Source organism: Crocodylus siamensis, chromosome 5 (assembly GCF_052110815.1).
Source record: "Crocodylus siamensis isolate JL-2025a chromosome 5, ASM5211081v1, whole genome shotgun sequence".
Classification (NCBI taxonomy): domain Eukaryota; kingdom Metazoa; phylum Chordata; order Crocodylia; family Crocodylidae; genus Crocodylus; species Crocodylus siamensis.
Genome location: NC_143399.1, coordinates 60,223,879 through 60,241,301, shown reverse-complemented (window position 1 = coordinate 60,241,301; position 17,423 = coordinate 60,223,879). Strand labels below are relative to the sequence as shown.

The 17,423-nt window shown below is 39.4% G+C and overlaps 1 protein-coding gene across 1 annotated transcript; it reads right to left on the bottom strand.

The window, feature by feature from the left end:
• Positions 1-6,143: 6,143 nt before the first annotated feature.
• On the bottom strand, positions 6,144-9,338 carry RGS1 (regulator of G protein signaling 1). Its single transcript, XM_090047871.1, has 5 exons — positions 9,162-9,338; positions 8,656-8,739; positions 8,073-8,134; positions 7,801-7,964; positions 6,144-6,996 (listed from the first exon to the last, which is right to left on the bottom strand). Exons 1-5 carry the CDS (start codon positions 9,260-9,262, stop codon positions 6,811-6,813), a joined length of 597 nt encoding a protein of 198 aa, XP_089903997.1. The 5' UTR covers positions 9,263-9,338; the 3' UTR covers positions 6,144-6,810.
• Positions 9,339-17,423: the final 8,085 nt, after the last annotated feature.

Here is a 17,423-nt window from a genome sequence, read left to right as displayed (position 1 = left end):
GAAGTTTTTGTTCACCTTAGAACACCGAGTTAAATTTTAAGGTTTCTAGGTTGGGGCTTGAGCCAGGTTGAGAAAGTTGGGGTTGGTGTAAATGGGAACTTGGCTCTTGTTACTATTGTCCAGGGCCTAGCAGAAAGGTTTTACATAATGTAAATGTAACCTACGTCATTAAAAAAGTTTTTGGTTTTCAGTAAAATTTGCAGATTGTCATGAAAAAAAAGGCATTTTTGGGGTTGGGAACCCTAAGTTTAATGAAAAATCTTTAATGGGAGTTAAGGACTTGGTTTTTTTCGATTCTTTTAACAGTATAATTTCTGGCAATGCTTCCTCTCCTTCCTCCCTCCCACCATTCTAACAACTGTCTAATCAACAGTAACAACTCTAAAATGTTAAAGTAAACTGGGACAGTAGCATAACTTGTGGGAGTGAATGGGGTACCAGCCCAGGTCATCAGTTTAGTGAAGCTGCCAGAACAGTGTCTCCCACCCGTCCTCCTGAGAGTCTGCACCCCAGACACATCACACTGAATGAATGCATATCACACTGATACTGTAGCTGCAACAACAAAGGCTAGCAGACTGTACCATGGCAGCAGCAGCCAGGGACCTTTTTGAGTCCCTGAAGCAGGTAAGACCCGCATGCCCTTCCCGTGCATTCAACATCTCCTCCCCTCCCATGCTCAGTGGCACCTGTCCCCTCAAGGGTCCCACATAGGTTTGTTTGCTTGTTTTTTGACTAGGGAAAAGATAAATGCTATAATTCTGTAACCTGCCATAAGCAGATAGCTAAGGAGGGGAATGTCTTTGTGCTTTTTCTGATGACTGAAAATAAACTCATGACATCGTTCTCCAAATAAGTGTGCAATACAAAGCCTTGATCTTCACTTTTTGCTGATGAATCGAAAATTTCATATCAGATGGAGCATTGACATGTGTGGAGAGTTTAGTTCTGCTCCTCCTAACCCTTCATTTGGGAAAACCTATTTTGTTTTGTTTTTAAGTGTGTAAAAAGGAAAAAAAAAACTTTCACAGAAAGAGTTTGGTTTCTGAAATGCATGTTGGGAATTTGAGTAAACAGATGTACATATTTCAGCATTCACTCCACCGGGAAACCTGAAGATTAGGATATAGTTTGTGATGCCATCATCCAAGTTAACCCTCTAGCTACAATGAACAAATCAATACCTGATATGTACAATTTTCAAGAAAACATCCTTGAGGGATAAAAACCTTTGAAGGTTTGCATACAAAACAAAAAAGGATACAAACAAAACTCTCCCCCTTTCTCTTTCCTCTTGGAGCAGCCAAGAATAAGTTAGAACTGTCCTCTTAATGCATGGAAAATTTAAGCAAGAACTTGTTTTTCAATCTTTCCTGACGTTCAGTGACTAAAACTTCCTCTCTTAAAAGCTCATTTGTAGGGATCACACCTCTTGATATAATCTGATAGGAAGTTCTGGATAAGAACATTTAGATTTTCCACCTGTGGTCTATAGTCTTTGGTATTTCACACAAGTTTCATAACCACAAAGAGAAGGGTAACAGTCATAAAGCCCATTACTTCAGCATGTGGGCATGAAGCAGTGGCTTTAGCATCATATAGGGTGCTGAATTTACAATGCTTCAGTTATCCACTGGCCTTAATGAAGAGTGATATTTCTAATGTTTTCATGGTCAACCTTTCTATTATACATGGCTGCCCTATATTTGAAAATTTGCGATTATTTTTCTAATTACTCTTGGAGATAATCAGTAACAAATGTTTCAGAGAACACATTAAGACCACATTTTTCAAACGTGAATGCCTAAAGTGTAGTTTCCTTAAGTCATTTGTTTAAGTCTGGATACTGCAAAGCTGGCATGTTTGGCACTCATTTTAAGAAATTATCTCCACTGAAGTAGTCTCAGCTTTCTCACTTTTAATAATATTTGCTCTGCTGATACAGATGATTTATTTGCCAACTGAAACTTTGACAATTAAAATGTTTCCCTTAGGGACAGAGTAGAACACACATAAGAGAGCTTAAAAATCCTTATGCTTTGAAATGGAGAGCCATTTTTGTACTACATCTGGTCTCTTTGTGATGAAATATGGCTGTTTGTCTACCTGTTTTGATGAGCATTATTAAATTCCATAAAAAAGCAGTGGATTTTCATTGTCTTCTATTCATGTTCGAAACATGGAAGGCTAAAAATCAAATCAGCAACCTGACCTACAAAATCACTCTTTTTATTAAAGGTCAGATAATGAAGTTTGAGTCTGAAGCCCTTGGTCTGGCAAAACTTCCAATGACTTTGACCTGGTGTGAATTATTTTCAAAAGTTTAAATGAAATCCATTCAGTTCAGTGTTGTTATGATTTTGCATAATTACTTAATCCATTTTTAATTAACAGTAAAAACAAGACAACCTCTTTCTCCCGGTGGCATAGTTAGGGTGAGGTGAATGGGACAACTGGCCCATGCGCCAACCCTGGTGGGGGAAGCAAAAAAAAACAGGAAAAAAAAAGGTGCTTCTGGCAGCCATACAATCATGATCACTATGGCATGGCAACTGGAAGTTGCTGCTCTGCCTTTGTGTCCTGGGTACCTGACCACCTGCTTAGGCTACACCTGTGTGCAGCACTAATGACCTGTTTCCAGGTTGACTTTAAAACATCAAATTGCAACATCTGATGAATTGAGCTCAGGTCCACAAAAGCTTATGCATAAGTTAGTCTATAAGGTGCATCTCAACCCTGCTTTCTGTATGACTTCAGATAAACATGGCTAACTACCTCCCTGAAAAAAACTCGACCACTACCAAAAAACTTAATTTCCAATATATAGGACTATGGAAAAAAAAATCTGTACAGTAAAATATTTTCACTAATTGTAGACTTATTATAGTTTGTAAAAGACTAGCAGGAAAGGAAACAAGCAAATAAAACATGTCCTTCATCAAGGACAGCCTCTATTTCATCCTGACATATTAGATTATTTTAAAGTTACTATGGGAAAAGAGCTTGTGATACATTTGGTTTGATAACTCATAATTTCTGCTTCAGTTTCCATCCTCTGGTTTGTAACCTCTACCATTTCAGAAGACTACCACACACTGGTATCACACATCCTACAGTTGTAAAGCCAGTAATGGTTCTGCTACTATTTCTGTGCATGTGTGGGGTGGGGTGGGTGGAAGGATAAGGTTAGTAGCAGATCACAAACAGACTTGCCATGGTGTGCATGCTTTTGTAAATAAAGCAAAAAGCTTTTATTGAACCAAATCTTAACCAAGTCCTTAATCTTCTGAACCATCATATTGTGTGTGTCTCTTTTTTTTTTTGAATGAATTTAGACAACCCACATTTATATAGCATTTCAAAGAATTCATTGCAAATTAAGCAATGTGCCTAGCACATTGGTAAATTCAACAAACTTCAACATTTCTCCCAGGTTTTGGAGAAGAATTCAACATGATGTTCATAAGCAGTACAGGTTGTGCCACTTAAGTGTTGCTTACAGCCATTTGTTTTTTATTAAATAGACTAGTAGGGATGAAATTCCAAAATACGCTAAAATGTCTTCAGTCTTCTCAGACTTTGTTTAAGCAACCAGCTTTGTATAGTTTTGCTATAGCAACGGCTATAAAATGCTAAGATTATGGCAGCTTGACAGAGAGCACTCTCCATTACTTTTGCTATGTTTTTTATCCTTGGCAGAATCTGGCAGTGTTGCTAAGGTCATTTGAGGGAGCTGGAATATCTTCAGCATGAGTGGATGTTGGAGTAGAATTATTGCCATTGTTTTTTGCCTTATTTAATGTACTATGAAGAACTTAGAATACAGTATATGAACTAGTCTTGGTACAAAACAAGAATTTCATTTTAAGAAGAAAATCTAACATGGAATGAAAATCAAGACCTTTAGAAATATTTTGCAAAACGGAGCAGTTCAGTTCCCTGCTCTGTCTGATTTAGAACAGATTTAGAGTTATTCTCTCTCTGTAAATCTTTTCTGTTGAAACATTTTACTTTGGCCCGATGAATACATTTGTACACAGAGGCTGTGTCCAGACGTGCAGGGGCATGAGCATGCGGTGGCATAAATAGTAGTGGCACAAATTTGTGCTGCCACTTTGTGCCTCAGCACATGCCCCTGCATGTATGCTTTGTTGCAGGACAAACTGTCCTGCTTTGGGCAAACTACCCTTGCCCAGCTCCTCCTGGCTCTGGGTGTGTTGGAGCAGTAGAGGTACAAATAGAGTAGCAGAACTGCTCTGGCCAGCAACCAGAGCATCTCACTGGAGAACCAAGCCTCTGTTTGTTCCAGTGCACACTATTTTTGTGTCCTCTGTGCCACTTTTTTCCTGGTGTTTTTTTTTCACCAGGAAATTTGCAAATTTTAAGTGTGGGGCACATTTTAATATTCCATGTGCACAGTTTGTAGCATCACAAAGAGGTTTGTGCTTGCCTGCACATCTGGATGTGGCCAGAGGGAGCATCTACATGTGCACTTTACTGTGCAGTGGACTAATTTACTGTGCAGTAAAGCATCACTGTCTACACATGTGCTGCAATTAGGGCACAGGAGATTAATTTACTCCAGTATAGTATAGTCCCATCAGACATGGATAGATACTATCCATCGGTGGAGTAAATGACTGCACTTACATGCATGTGTAGATGGTGACATAAGGATTAATTTACTTTGGCTGAAATTGCACCAGAATTTAGTCAGCCACATTAATTACATGCGCAGACATGCCCAGAGAGAATCTGTGTAATCTCCCACATTCTATGTGACTGCCTTTATTTGCTAGGTCTCTAGGCATTAGGTTTGCAGAGAGATTAATCTGGAACCTAGTTTGTTTTGGGTATCGTTAACGCAATAGGTAACACCCAATTTTTACAGCTGAAGATTCTCTCAGTTGTACATGTAACTTTATTGCGGATAGTCTTTGAAGGAAAGTTTTTCCTCTACATCAACAGCACCTGGACCAACAAGGCTGTTTGTCACTGACTGGTGCATCAATACAGGTAGTAATAAAACCCCAAAGGGTGGTAGACTAAAAAGAGGGCAGGAAACTGTAGCTTCAAGTGCATCTTTTGTGTTCACTCCATAGGAACTTCAGCTGTATATTAAGGTTAGTGTCCTCCAGTAGAAGCCCTTCAGCAAAGGGTGGAAGTATAAATGCAGCCATTTTTCCACAGAAAGCAAGTATGTATAGATGCCTTTTGCATAAAATTAATGCAGTTTCCATTCCCTGATATTAGCAATAGTGAATTAAGACTAGGTTCTGAGTGTATAATTTAGGAAAATGGAAAATCTAAAAGAAAGGTGTAAAAAGAAATTGTAAGGGAGAAAGGTGCATAGAGAAAATTAATTGTTAGCAGATTATTTATTTTCATGTTAACATCTAACATCACAAGGTTTTAAAGCAACATATTTGATTATTATTTGTGTTTTGATATTAGCATTTTCAAGTACAGTTATGAGGTTGAACTTTTACTTTAATCTCCCATCTAGTCACCACTGCCATTTTTGGTATATGCTGCCCACACAACACTGCATTGTTTGCGGAGCAAATTTAACGCACAATTTAAAATGACCTTTACTTTAATATTAGCACTGTAAATGAGAGTCTCTGTCAACGCAGCATCCTGCCAAAACACGGTGCTGTAGCAATAGCACTGCTGGTCAATCTCACCAGTTACTGTCATTATTGATATGTATGAATGATCTGGTATGTTTTACAAGTCAAGAACGTAAGATGAGGAGCTTCTTCTGCAATTCTGCTCTGATGTTTTTATTCTTAGTTTTTACTCTTGCTCAAAAACTTAATAAGGTTGTGGATGTGCAAAAAATGGGAGAGAAACTTGGATCTTATTCTATGTCCCTTCAGTAGTAATTAGAGTGTAGCTAATATATAATAATTGTAATAAAGAATTGGATCAGAAGGAAGATCTAGAATATTTGCATGAGTAGGTTTTGAGAGAATGATGAATATAGAATGGAATTTATGAGTAGACTAGAAGAAAACCAGATGTTACAAAAGCTATACTTTAATTCTGATCAGATAGCTTAGTAATCTTTCTCTTTAAATTAATTTAAAAAAAGACCAGAGAAACACTGTACCTGTTGTTAGTTGTTTTTACTTGTGGATTTGTATCTTACTATTTCATACATTGTGATAAATTAAAGAGTGAAGAAATGCTACATACCTACTTGTTAAATACAATGTATCGGGTAATCTAGTTTTTAACATTTTAAATAAAAATCCATTCAAAATTTTAAGCTTATAATACATTTCCATAATACAATATTATTACTGCACACACATTTGTTAACATTTATAGGCCAGACATCATTGCTGATGTGTTTTTTAGCTGCTTTTTTTTAAGTTACCAAAACTATCAGCTGAAATTTTTTCCCTCATTGTTGATATATTTCCCTTCTGTAACCATCTTTATCAGATACAAAAACATTACCCTGCCTTATCCAAGTCACTGGCAGTTCTATGAGTTGTAATACTTTGGTCAGAATCATAGTACCACGTGAACAATAATATTTCCTGTCTCAGTTCAGTGCAGTTAGGGAGGAGGTTTTCCCCCATTCTCATTCTTGTATAAAAACTAGCTTCAGTGCCTTCCTCCTCTTTGTTGGGTTTTAGCAAGCAATCTCATGCGTGCAGAGCTATTCTGTGTTCCTCCCAGCATTCTGGAGCCTAGCATTACCATTCTCCCTACTGAAAGCCAGCCATGTAGGAAGACCTGTCTGTAGGTTAAGTGACATAAGTAGTCTACCATCATTTCTCTGTTTCATCAGACTCTTCACTTGAGAGTGTTGGCCTGAAGCTGGTTTAAAAGGCTCAGGTAGGCTTTGGATTTCAAGAATCGAGGATAGGAATCCCTCTCCATAAGTACGTAGACAGTTTTTTGGGCTTCATCAAAGCTTGTGAGGGTTGGGTCTTGAGCCTTTTTAGCTGTTGTTTCTCTTGTACGATAGTCAATATTAATCTGGAAAGACAAAATGAAATGTAATGTGTTGGTTTTTTTTTTTTAAAAAAAAGTTCCTTCCTGCTTCTTTTTGTTACTTTATCTTGCTGGAACAAACTCTTCGATTTCACTCCAAAGGGTTTTTTTGGTTTTTTTTTAAGTTAGAACAATTCATCTGCCCTTATATGTGCTGCCTTTTTATTTTAGTGATTAAATATAAAACTGATACACTAACTGCACACAAGAAATACTGTTCATTGTTGTAACACAGTTGCTTCTGGGGTTGAAGAACCACAACACAAAGGTTTAGGTGAGGAAGTAAAGAATAACTTTAAGTCAAATAACAAAAGGACTCTTTTTGGCTGAATGTTAAGCATACAGTTTGGAATAAGGTTGATGCTAGTACATTTGTCCTGTTCCCTGCCTTCTCCCCCCACTCCAAAGTCATCTCTGATCTTTAAGGACTAAAAATCACCAACACTTTAGTCGGTGTTTGAGGCAGGATGCCCTCATGTCTTGTTTGGCATAAGTTCAAATCAGTTCAAAAGAAGAGTGTCACCAGATGAATCATTACTACCACCACCTCCACTTTCCAAGCAGGATTTTATCCATTCATTGACCTGCCTTATGTAATTGTGTTTGTGAGGCTTTGGTAGGCTTGGGGCACAACACAGAAGTATAGTAGGTAAATTAACAAAACCACGAATGCCTTTTCTTTCCATTTAATTAAATGGATATTTGTTTTAGAATGACATGTTTATTCTTTTTCATGGCTGTCCCATAATATTTCAAATATAAATATGTACACATTAACTTTGTACTTACTTGTTTAACAGCATTTGACTGAACAAACTCCTCATATATCCTCTCTGCTTTGCCATGTAAGTGATCAGACTTGGTTTTCTTGTATTCTTCACAGGCCAACCAGAACTCCATATTCTCCTCACTGAACTCGGACTTCAGAAATTCCCGAAAGACTCCCTGACCTCCTACAGCAAACACAAATACACAGTCAGGTTTAGCATTATATTTAAGACGCATCAGAAAAGTAATAGTTCAATAATAAAGAAGTATCAGTAATAAAGTAATGCACTTACTTTGGCTGGCAAGAAGCTTTTCCAAAGACTGGGACCATTGCATCACCTCTTCTGCAGAAAGCCTATAGTGACAAAAAGGAAAGGAAACGATATAATATAAAAAACAAAGTATTGTACTTTTAGGAAGACTTAAATGATTACAGAATGCTATGAACATGAATTGCTTATTCTTAAAACTCATAATTGACTCTGCATAAAATTGCTAGCATTGCTTGGAGATTGAAGTGGGGCAAATAATAAACAGAGTTATACAAGTAAGTTAATGAAAGACTGGAAGGCTCCATGATTACCTAGACTGGACCCTGAGATTTTTAATTAACTTTTACCATAGCCTTGAGAGTGTCATTTTATCAATCTGTGCTACTGTTTCCCCATCTCTAAAATAGGGATAATGACATTTCCCTACTTCACAAACTTGTTGGTGAGCTTTAATTTATTAGCTCCTGTAAAATAGTATGTTTGGTGGACATCCCTGAAATCAGTTATATATTTATAAAAATTAATACAGTAGTTTGTAAAGACAGAATATAGTAATTTAGCCTTAGTTAACTATTATTATATGTTACGAGAGCTGAGTACTTACAGAACTTTTCTGGAGGTAGAAGTTTTGATGCCAGATTCAGGATGTGGGACCATGGACTTCAAATAGCTTTTCAGATCAGCACCACTGAAATCAACAATCAAACATTTGTAATATGTCCATTATTCTGGTTAAATACAGTTGCATTTATGTTCTGAAAGAAAGTCCTAGAACTTGTGCATGTTTAAAGCTAGAGTTTTTCCCTCTGATAGTTGATGCCAGCCATGCTAATAATACATGTAATAGCTCTCAGGAGAACAAGAGGTTTGACCCTTGCCAAATAAAGCCTCTTCCTTTCCATTCTATACTGAACATGTTTTAATTTGTTTTAACAGAGAAAAATCTGTTCACCCAGATTCTTTTCAGTTCAAGTCCTATTGTAGTAATATTATAGTTGTTCAACACCTTGTGCCTGTGAACTCTATGAAATGGCACTAATTCTAAATCCTTAAGTTCCTGATGTGAATTTCACTTCAAATACATTTGATTACTACATCACATGTACTTACAAAGCCTTTTGCTTCTTTTTATGGACCTTGCCTTCTGCGACCTTGCATTCGGCTTCTTTCAATTCAGTTGGGTTGTTGTGGGAAAAAAATAATCCTGGCATTTTGCGTAATTTTGGTGTAGGGTTGTCTTCTGCAGTGATAATCCGTAGAGTTGCAAATGTCAGCTCACAGACGGTGCTGCCGCTTTTTATTGATGCAAGCAGGTTCTTTCGTTGGTGGGAACAGATCTGTTTATCATGCAACCTTACCACAAGCTGTGGAAGTTCCCCTTTTTTTCGGCACACAGTGACGTGTATCTTTGAAAAAAGAAAACAGCAGTGTCTCGTGGCCAAGGTTAAACCGGATGTGATTATATCTGTTTGGTTAAAAAGAAAAAAAAAAGCTTAATTTTTTTTTTTGAAAAAAAACGCAAAAGTTCTTGACTATGTCTGACAGGTGCCCTTGACCATGTCTGAGGTTTTTAACATTTTAAAATGTTAAAAACTAGATTGTGCCATACTTCTATTGCATGCAATTTGGGGATCTTTCTTTGAACATGTGCCAAATGTTTCCCATTCACCTAAGAAGGGCACATTTGCTACAGAATGTACCTGTACTACATAATATTAGGGATACTAATAATCCATTTTTTTATAATGAATTTTATTGGCATACTAGAATAGTAAGAATAATGACATGACGTATTGTCAATGCTAGAATTCCATATGCAGTAAGCTTTGCAGTTCACACACTTGAATACTGTTTGAAACATAGATAATACAACTTGATTAGCCTTGGTTTTAAAATATGTATACAGGAAACATGTTTAAGGATACTTTTAGTAGGAGGAAAGGACTTTAAAGCTGCATTGAGTACATTCAGATTAAAGTAAACATTATAGCACACTCAAGGGATCTGTAGGTCTTGCTAATGAGTTTAGATTTTTATATATGAAGATACTTGCATTTGTGCCTTGGTGAATAAAAAGGAAAGGGCAGAATTCTTCAACAAGAGAAATGAGTTGTTTTGATTCCATCCTTTTGTGGTGATTCCTGCCTATTTTAAGGGCATGTCTATATTACTTCCATGATGATCCTATAGCACTCAAAAACAAGGTCTGCTCACTCAGTCCCACTCCATGTGCACTGCTTACCAAAAAATAATATATCTCTGCTTCTGACATATGGGCAGGAACATTCTCAGGCATGGACAGATCTTGAGTTTTAGAAAGGGAGGTGCAGATGGTGTGGTGTATCATTATATATAACACAATACATATTTTTCTCCAGTTAAAAATAAACTAGAAACTTTACTAATATTGACTAGGGGCCTAGGGCTTCATTATCCAGTTTACCATTGAACCAAAAACAAATATAACTTAATGGGAATGATTTAAAAACAATTTGCAGGGGTGTGAAATAGGAGCTTCGTTATCAGGAACTATTAATAGACAGTAGCACAACTGCAAACACGGGTGACTGGTGCCTCTTGAGTCAGGGGGTCTACTTCTGGAAGTGGCGCAGCCACTTTTGCTGGCAGCCCCGCTCTCCAGCCAGTGCTCACAGAGGGGGCACCGGTGCTCCTGCCTGCCTAAACAGGGAGCGTGGCCTGACAAGGGGTGCACCAGTGCTCTCAGGGGGTGCACGTATTTCCCTGTGCACCCCCTACGCATTGCCACTGACTGCAAAACAAGTGATAGCTGGATTGGTGGAACATCAAGATCATTAAAAAGAAGAGAGGGTTGTTAACACCTGTGTAGAATGACGAGTTTAGAAGTGATGAGATGGGTTACAATGAGCCATGAAGTTGGATGACTCTCTCAGCACTGCCTGATCAGAAATGCTGCTAGCATTGCAAGCGTTTTAAACTTTGGGTGGAGCGGGAACCAAAGTGGGGTTCAAGTGCAGCAGTGCACCCTCTCTTGATCTGCCTTTCCTCTCAAGTTTTGTCTCAGGTGTGCTCCTGAGGTGGCACTGGGCATACCCAGCACTGCAATAATCATGACCATTTATTTCTTCCAGTATATGGTGAGAGCAATTGGGTAGGACTTTTTCTTGGTAGTGGCATAATCATGCCCTCAGATGTCTTTTGAACCTTTCCATAGATATCCCGTACTTCTGCAAAGTTTAATCTGTTTGTTTTAACCCTGTGTGAGTTGTATAATTTATCCAGGGTTTCTTGGGATCACAGGAAAAGAGATGATTTACTGACTTGTCTGAAACAGCCACAGTATAGTATTGAGAATATTGTAAGAATGAAAATTGTGTCTAGGTAACTTGTATAAGTTCATGGATTCAACATCCTATAAGACTTATCTTGAAAATTAAATCTGCGTCAAAACTGACCTAACCACCAGTTCTTAGCAATCCTTTGTACATTAACAGTGACATAAGTATATCTGTCTGAATGCTTCCTGTGGTACTGTTTCTGCTCCACAGATGAACACTTATTTACTAAATGCTTTCAAACTCATTCACCCCAAAGGACTAAAAGGAAAAGAAGAGTTGGCTGATGTAAACATGTCTTTAAACTAGGTGGCTGAATTTTCTGAGGCAATGTAATAATTATATAGTTCACAAAGCATTTAGGTCAACATGGGACCTAGCAAAAATATAGAGCCTAATTTTCAGTAAATAATGATTCATCTCCGGTCCCCTAAAGCAGTGACCTGATTCTTCATTTTCTTGAAGCCTTCTCTTTTTTGTTATCCTTATGCAAAGTGAACATCAAATGTCACCTTTGTGATTTAATAGCAGTTAAGTCCCAATGTAGATAGTGTATTTATACCTATACAGGCAGTCAAAGATTTGACATTGTGAAGTTAGAAAGAAGTTTGTCTTAAGTTCCTATGGGATCTGATCTGGTCTTGCAAATAAATACTCCTAAGCTAGCCTGCTCCAGACTACAGAAAGGACAGAGTTGCATAAACCAACTTTGCCACCTTCTGTAGCCCTATATCAAATACGGCAGAGCCAGAACCAAAGGCCCTTGCCTAAAATTTTAGGTATATATAAAGTACACACATGTGTATGTGTGTGTATACATATACGTGTGTGTATATACTTACAGAATCATAGAAAATTAGGGTTGGAAGTCACCTCAGGAGGTCATCTAGTTCAACTTCCCAATCAAGGCTTTGTCTAGCTGGGTCTTTAAAAATTCCCGAGGATGGCGAGTCCATAACCTCTCTGGGTAATCTGTTCCAGTGTTTTACTACTCTCCTAGTGAGAGTTTTTCCTAATATGTAACCTAAACTTCCCTTGCTGCAACTTGAGACCATTGCTCCTTGTTTTGTCATCTGCCACCACTGCCTAGCTTCGTCCTCTTTCAATTAGTTGAAGGCTTCTATTAAATCTCCTCTCCATCTTCTCTTCTCTACTTTTACATAAGTCCAGTTCCCTCAGTCTCTCCTCATAAGTCATGTAACCCAGCTCCTAACCATTTTAGTTGCCCTCCACTGGGCTCTCTCCAATTTTTCCACATCCTTTCTATACTGGGGGGCCCAAAACTGGACACCATACTCCAGATGTGGCCTCACCAGGGCTGATAAGAGGGAAATAACAGCTGAGACCTGCCATTAGAGGGCTGGCAAATGGGTACATGGCTAGGGTTGCAAGTCTGCTCCATGGCTGCCCTGCTTGCCAGCTCTCTATCCACAGTATAGACCAGGGAGGAAGGGGAAGCTCCCCCCGCACCACTTGAATTGCCCCCCTGCTATGCCCTGAATCATCCCACTGCTACACATCATCCCCTGTATTGTTCCTCCACTCCCTAGGTTGCTGCTGTGCCACCTCAAACAGCCCAAGAGCAGTGATAGCACCCCACCCCTCCTGTTCCTGTGCAACTTGATCCAACCCTCGCTGGGTCCTATAGCTGCCCAGCAGTTCCTCGTCCCCCTGCCTCTCCTTCAGGACTTGGCAGGGGCTGAATCCAGCTGTGTGGGGACAACATGGTATGTATGTGCCTCAGGAGCATACATGGCCTCCCATTCAGGCCTCTGCCACTTGTGGGCTGACTGGGATGGCAGAGTGGTGATCTGGGGTGGATCTTTGTGATTATTCTTTTTTCAGTAATAAACAGGCACTTTCCTCCTCTGAGTATCTCCATCTTCAAGTCATCCCTTTCTGTGCCTGTGTAGTGTTTCCATCTCACTTTTCTGAGTGTGAATCACTTCTTCTGTCTATGACTGGAGGCGGGCATAGGTGGTGGCAACCCCCAGCTTGGTTGAAAGAAACTGAATAAGCCTAGAGTGGGTGACCTCATTGCAAGGACTGTACAGATAAGTGTGTAGAAACAAATTTCCTCCCAGGAAAAATTCTGTACCATGCTGAAAAAGAGAAAAGAGAAGAAAATAATAATGTAAAATGTTGGAGGTGGGAGGCATTGTTGGCAAGAATGAGAGGGAACTTTATTTGAGCTTAGCATCCGTAAATCCTGACAAGGCCAGCCAGTTTTGATGTGAACTTTCCTGAATTTGAATTCAGTTGCTAATTAAGCAAGTATGTATGCCTTTTTGATATTTGTGGAATATAAGGCACTATTTATATATTTTAAATAGTCTTACTACTTTTTTCATGTCAAACCACAGTTTACACTCATCTTCAAATCATGTACCTTTTGCTGCCTGTGAATTCCCCAGTCTCAAAAAAGAATTTCAACTATTCTGTGGTGGTATGAAACCCAGCATGTATATAGAATAATAAGCATGAAGTATTAAAGGATTGTTACAGAATTTCTCTCCTTATTATTGCCATTGTATGAGTTCTTTGGGGAGGTGGAGGAAGATAGAAGCCCAGGCACTTCCCTTTTCTACGCTTCAGTTCAATCACAAAATACCATTATCTATTTCATAGATTGCTGTACTGCACAGTTAATTATTATTTGTAATGATTATTTGATTGGTAATTAAGCTATGGTGGGGTTCTTTTTTCACGATCACCATAACAGTGCATGGTAGTTAATATTTTGGGGGCCAAACTATTCGTTTCACGACAGCTTTGAAGGTATGTCCAAATAATAGTACTAATAATGCTGTCCACAAATTGATTAAGGAGGGAGAATGCTTTCATAATGATTGGCATCATCCCTGTACAGCATGACAACAAAGGATAATTTGTTTGCAGCCAGTGTAACAGGCTGTCATTCATGCCATAATTTGCCTTTACTGTTTACAAGACATTTCAAAATCTCCTGTGGGCATGCGGTAAATAACACATCTAAATTTTAGTAGAAGCAATATCCAAACACTAGAGGAGATTCGAATGTCAAATATGCTTTATAATTCTAACTGCATCAGAAGTGCTACTGAGTAAAGGCAATTTTTCATAGGAAGAACCTCGTAGAATTTGTGCGTGCTTGCGTGCGTGCATGCGTGCACTTGCTTGAGAGAGAGAGTAATTCAGGATTACAAAGTGAGCAAGATTTTAATTAAACTGAAGAGAAAAGAAAAATCCCATGACCTTTGACATGCTATTTGCTTCTGTCTTTTCTTTCCTCTACTTCCTTATGTTCTTGCTAAAGCACTAAATGTGGGGCTGTTGAATACACGTGCCCTATGCCTGCTCTGACCTGTTCTTATTATTCAGCATTCCCGCGTTTCAAAATGGTGGTGGGGCGCTTTAACTAAAGCTTGGCAAACAAGCTTTAGTTAAATTGCTGCTGCCACTATTTTGAAGCTCAGGATGCTGAATACACAAGAGGCTGTGGGCATTTTTGTTTAGAGCGGCTCCCGAGTGCTTCTCTAATTAAAACATCTCCTCCCTCCTACCCTGGAGTATGTGTAAAGATGCCCTTCAGATTGCTTTGCCTTAATGCCTGTTCAGTTTACTCCAGTTTCTTAATAGTAGATGCATCCTTTTATTCTACTCATGCTGTTATCAGGCATCTGAACCAAATAGGCACGTGGGAACAAATTTTCTGGGGCGCAGTATGTTATTCTCTCATACCCTAAAAGGACTTCTGTTGGTGAATATCTTCTTCTTGATCATGGGAGCAGAGCTCCAACCTAGCTGTGAAAACAAGTGATTTCTTTGAAATGCTGCTGTCTTCTATATGACCTGAAGAGAGAAGGCGCGATCCTTCCGTTAAGTGACTTGCTTCAAGGAAATTGAAACTAGTTTCTATACGGAAGGAAATTGAATTCATTAAAAAATGGTAGGGGTGTTTTGTTGTTTTTGTTTTCTTGTTTTGTTGTTTCTTTCTCTCTCTCTCTTTTTTTTTTTGGTGCATTTTCCCCCAACCTTACATATTTTATAGCAAGTATTTTGGAGCATAAAGAAAAACTAGGTTGTTGAACCTGATACAAGACAGGTATCATGTAGTCTGGCTATTATGGACATGTAGTCTGGCTTTGGTGCCCACAATGCCATTCACACATAGTTCTGTAACTTTTGCCTCCTTTTTTTTCCTTTGGAATGTAGAAATGACTTCTGGAATAGAATCCTGATCCCATTAAAATCACATTTTTCCACTGGCTTCATTAAGGCCAGTATTTTGTCTCTCTTACGCAGAACTCTGCTCATACCTGTTGGACCTCAAGCTAGAATCTTGGCCTAATTTTGTGAATATTCCTATCATACAGGTGGTATGAATGAATTAAGTAGGGTATTCATATGAGTAAATTTACTCATTTATTTATTTGATTTATAGGCCACCCTCTCCAAAAAAGGCTCAGGGTGATTTACAATAAAAGATAAAATAACTTATTAAAGAAACAGACCTATTAAGATAAGGTAGTATAATATAGTAAAACGAGCTCTCCAAACAATACCCAAGCTTAACATTGCTTGCTAAATGCCTTCCCAAATAAAGAGATCATATATTGATTCTGGAAGAAGTCCAAACTCAGGTTTTGGCAGGGCACAGAAGGGAGGGAGTTCCAGAGTTGGAGAAGCAACTGCTGAGAATGACCTTCCATGAGCTTTTGCCAAATTAACTTGGCACACAGCTGGAACTTGCAGGAACTAGCTCTTGGGTGACCTTAAGGATTGAGATGGAACAAAACAAAGGCAATCCCTTAGCATTGTAGTGCCCAGACCATTTAAGGCCTTATAGGTCAAAACCAGCACCTTGAATTGTGCCTGGAAAACTGTTAAGAGCCAACTCACTGACTCTGGACCACTGGAGAAATGTACTCATGTGCTTAATCATTTATACAGCTGGGGCCTTAGGGTATTACTATGGAAACATAACCTTTTTGCATTCAAGCTATTTAATGCACTTTACAAATCTATAAGGGAGATGATTTCTTTTAAACTCAGGCTTTCTAAATAAAAGATCTCTCTTTCTTTGACTGTGGCGGGCTTGTCTACCTTTGCCTGGTTCCTTGGGCTTAGATAATTGCCAAAGCAATTAGTGAGTCAAACCCACTAATTGGAGACCAGCAGGGAAGGATTTTTGGGAGGAGTCCGCCTTGCCCCTACATCAGGGTGAGGTGAGGAGCGGACTTAATTGAATACTGCACTCTATTTCCCCCCACGATTAGCCAGTCTTCAATCTTGGGGCAGAGGCCCAAAAGGGTGTATAAGGAGCTGAGTGCACAGCATGCGGGGGAGACAATGAGGGACAGAGAAGAACCTGGGGCTAAGAGCTGGGGAAGAGCCCTGAAGAGCCTGAAGTCTCTGCCGTTGGACGGGAGTAGCAGGTGGCCATGTCCCCAACCCCTCACTACGAGAGAGAGCAAAGAGCTGGTGCAGGTATTGCTGCATGGAGGGTCTGAGAGGGACCAGGACCTTGGGAGGTGCTGGAGGCAGCTCAGGTCTCCAACCCTGGCATGAAGCCAGCATCCACCGGTGCAGATGCTGCTGCACAGTGAGTCATTGTTGGACCGAGGGCCCTTGGAGTGGGCAGGGGGCAGTTTGGGCCCTGTTACCCGCAGGCCTGTACTGAAGCCCCAGCCCTGGGCATGCATGAGGCAGCCCAGAGCCACTACCAGCTGGGCAGGCCAAGCCATCTGGGTGTATGAACAAGCCACGCACTCCACATGGGGACTGAGACAAGCGTACCTGCTGCAGGAGCTGCTTGCCTAGCTGGGGATGAAACACTGGGACCCCTTGCTGGATCTCTACTTGCTGGAAAGCATGAATTCTCAGGCAAGAGGTTTTCCACCAGGGAGGGTCACAGAGGATAGCCCCATCAGAGTGGGTTTAGGCTAGAGAGAGACTCCTCTAGAGGAAGTGAGCATTTGAGATTACCACACCTTACATTTTGGAGTGTTTTATTGATTCCTTGCTGCGTCTTATATTTTGGAGAGTTTATTAATTGCTTGTTGCGTTTTCTATTATA

Excerpts from the sequence above, each read along its gene's own strand:
- RGS1 (XM_090047871.1), bottom strand. The coding sequence starts at position 9,262 with ATGCCAGGATTATTTTTTTCCCACAACAACCCAACTGAATTGAAAGAA. Across the intron at positions 8,740-9,161 it reads AAAAAGAAGCAAAAGGCTTT|TGGTGCTGATCTGAAAAGCT; the intron begins GTAAGTACATGT and ends TGTTGATTTCAG. Across the intron at positions 7,965-8,072 it reads AAAGCTTCTTGCCAGCCAAA|GAGGTCAGGGAGTCTTTCGG; the intron begins GTAAGTGCATTA and ends TGTTTGCTGTAG.